The 1,851-nt window shown below is 50.2% G+C and overlaps 1 protein-coding gene across 1 annotated transcript in view; it reads left to right on the top strand.

Moving 5' to 3' along the window:
• POLN (DNA polymerase nu) overlaps positions 1-1,851 on the top strand; it is a 93,364-nt gene that overhangs the window by 42,621 nt on the left and 48,892 nt on the right. The window contains exon 14 of the mRNA XM_023520235.1: positions 590-655. Coding sequence (XP_023376003.1) covers positions 590-655 — 66 coding nt within the window. The remainder of the gene's footprint in view (positions 1-589; positions 656-1,851) is intronic.

The following is a 1,851-nucleotide window of genomic DNA, read 5'->3' as shown; positions in this document are numbered from 1 at the left end:
GCTTGCATGAAAAAGGTAACTGAAGCTAAAAATATTAGAAATACGGTTTACACACGAGTTCAGATAGACATAGAGCTTCTTTACGTTTTAGCTAATGAGGAGATAATCTAATATTCTCGAAACTACGAACCGTGGTTCTGGTACCATGCGGGCCTCTTGGTAGAGGAGCCACCATGCCCTGGGGCCTGGCGTTTCTGTGGAGGCCCTGCTGCCGGCCCCGGGCTTGCTCGTCCATCCCTGCATCTTCTCTCTGCGGTCCCTTAAGGGGGACCTCGCTCAGTTCGTGCATGAGGAGCCCTCAGAGGGGCTGAGTGAAGTGCGAGGCCCCCAGCCCCGGTCAGGGGTGCACGGCCTGCCCCAGCGCACCCCTCTCCATGCACGGAACACCACACATCCTGCCGCAGTTAGGGGGTTGCTCCTCTGCCCACCCTGATCACACGTCAGTTCCGTGACACCCGGGGCACCTCGGCTTGGGGTGTAGGGCCCCTGGAGGGGAGCAGCAAGTGTGTGGGGCGGGAGCGGGGGAAAGAGGCTGTGGTTCCAGCCCAGCGTTGTCAGAGCTTAAACTGGTTCTTTCTGACTAATAAAGGGCACCATTTCCTCCACGTGGAACCAGACTGGAGCTGTGACCGGAAGGCTCTCGGCCAAGCACCCTGTGAGTTTGTTCTCCTTGTTAAATGCAGTTTCCGGGCCTTGGAGTTGAAGTTTGCCTAGACGCGTGTTTGCCTGTGCCTTTTCCATTTCTAAGAGGGGACCCCAGGCTGATAGGTCGTGTTTTTTCTGTTTATTCAGTTAATACTTATTCAGCACTGCTGTGTTTGGGGAACATAGTGGGGGAACAGGACACATGGCCCATGCCATCGTAAAGTGTCGAGTTAGTGAGGGGTTCTTCCCATCCAGAAAGTCATGCCTTCAGTGCTGAGGACAACAGAAGACGCCCCAGTCCCACCCCGTCCTCCATTTCCGGGTTTGTACTGGACAGGTAGCTTCCGATTTTCAGAAGTGTGTTAAAATATCTGATGCTATGATGACAACCTCCATTTTGTTGTCGCTGAAGGTGACCTCTGACGAAAACCACTGTAAACACCTTTGATATAGGACTCGGCTTTAATAACACTTAGAGCATCTAACTTTTTAAATGGCTTTATATTTTTGAATTAAAGACGCCTCATTACAGGAACAGCTCTTTAAGTATGGAAAAGAAATGTAAAAAAAAGAAAGCTAATAAACGCCATCTGTTCCGCCATGCAAAATTAACTGTGGTTAAAATTTTGGTGTCTACCCCTCCAGAGTTTGCTAAGCACAAGTATTTATAAAATACTCTTTACTACAAAACTATATTTTTATTTTATGCTTTTTAACTTTATGTGAGATGTCTTGATATACATCAATATTGATCCAAATCTAATTTAAATATTTGAATTACTTAAATGTATGAATTAGGGATGCACTGTATAACATATACACACGAATATGTGTTCACGGTAAGGAAATTCAAATACTGTGGAAGCTTATAGAATATAAACTGTAGGTCCTGTCTCCTCTTCCCTCGTCCCGTGCCTGTCTGCGCCCGCCCTCTTCCCGCACCCCGCCGGGCCTTACATCGCTGGCGGTGGCACATGCAGAGCGGGTGGCCGACCAGAGGGGCGGGAGGGCCGCCGGGTCGTGGGAGCTCTGGCTCTTGGTGCAGGACGTCCTCTCGCGGTCACCGCCTTCACCAGCTGTCTCTCGGGACCGAACCCACTGCGAGAGGGTCTCATTTTGGACATCCCACTTTCAAGAGCTCTTCGTGGTCCTTATCCCGCTGACAAGTAGCGGGACCTGTACTTCCGCTGATCCTGGTACCGCCCC

This window comes from Pteropus vampyrus, unplaced genomic scaffold (assembly GCF_000151845.1).
Source record: "Pteropus vampyrus isolate Shadow unplaced genomic scaffold, Pvam_2.0 Scaffold253, whole genome shotgun sequence".
Classification (NCBI taxonomy): domain Eukaryota; kingdom Metazoa; phylum Chordata; class Mammalia; order Chiroptera; family Pteropodidae; genus Pteropus; species Pteropus vampyrus.
The sequence above is the reverse complement of the archived record's forward strand: the minus strand, read 5'-3'. Positions and strand labels throughout refer to the sequence as shown.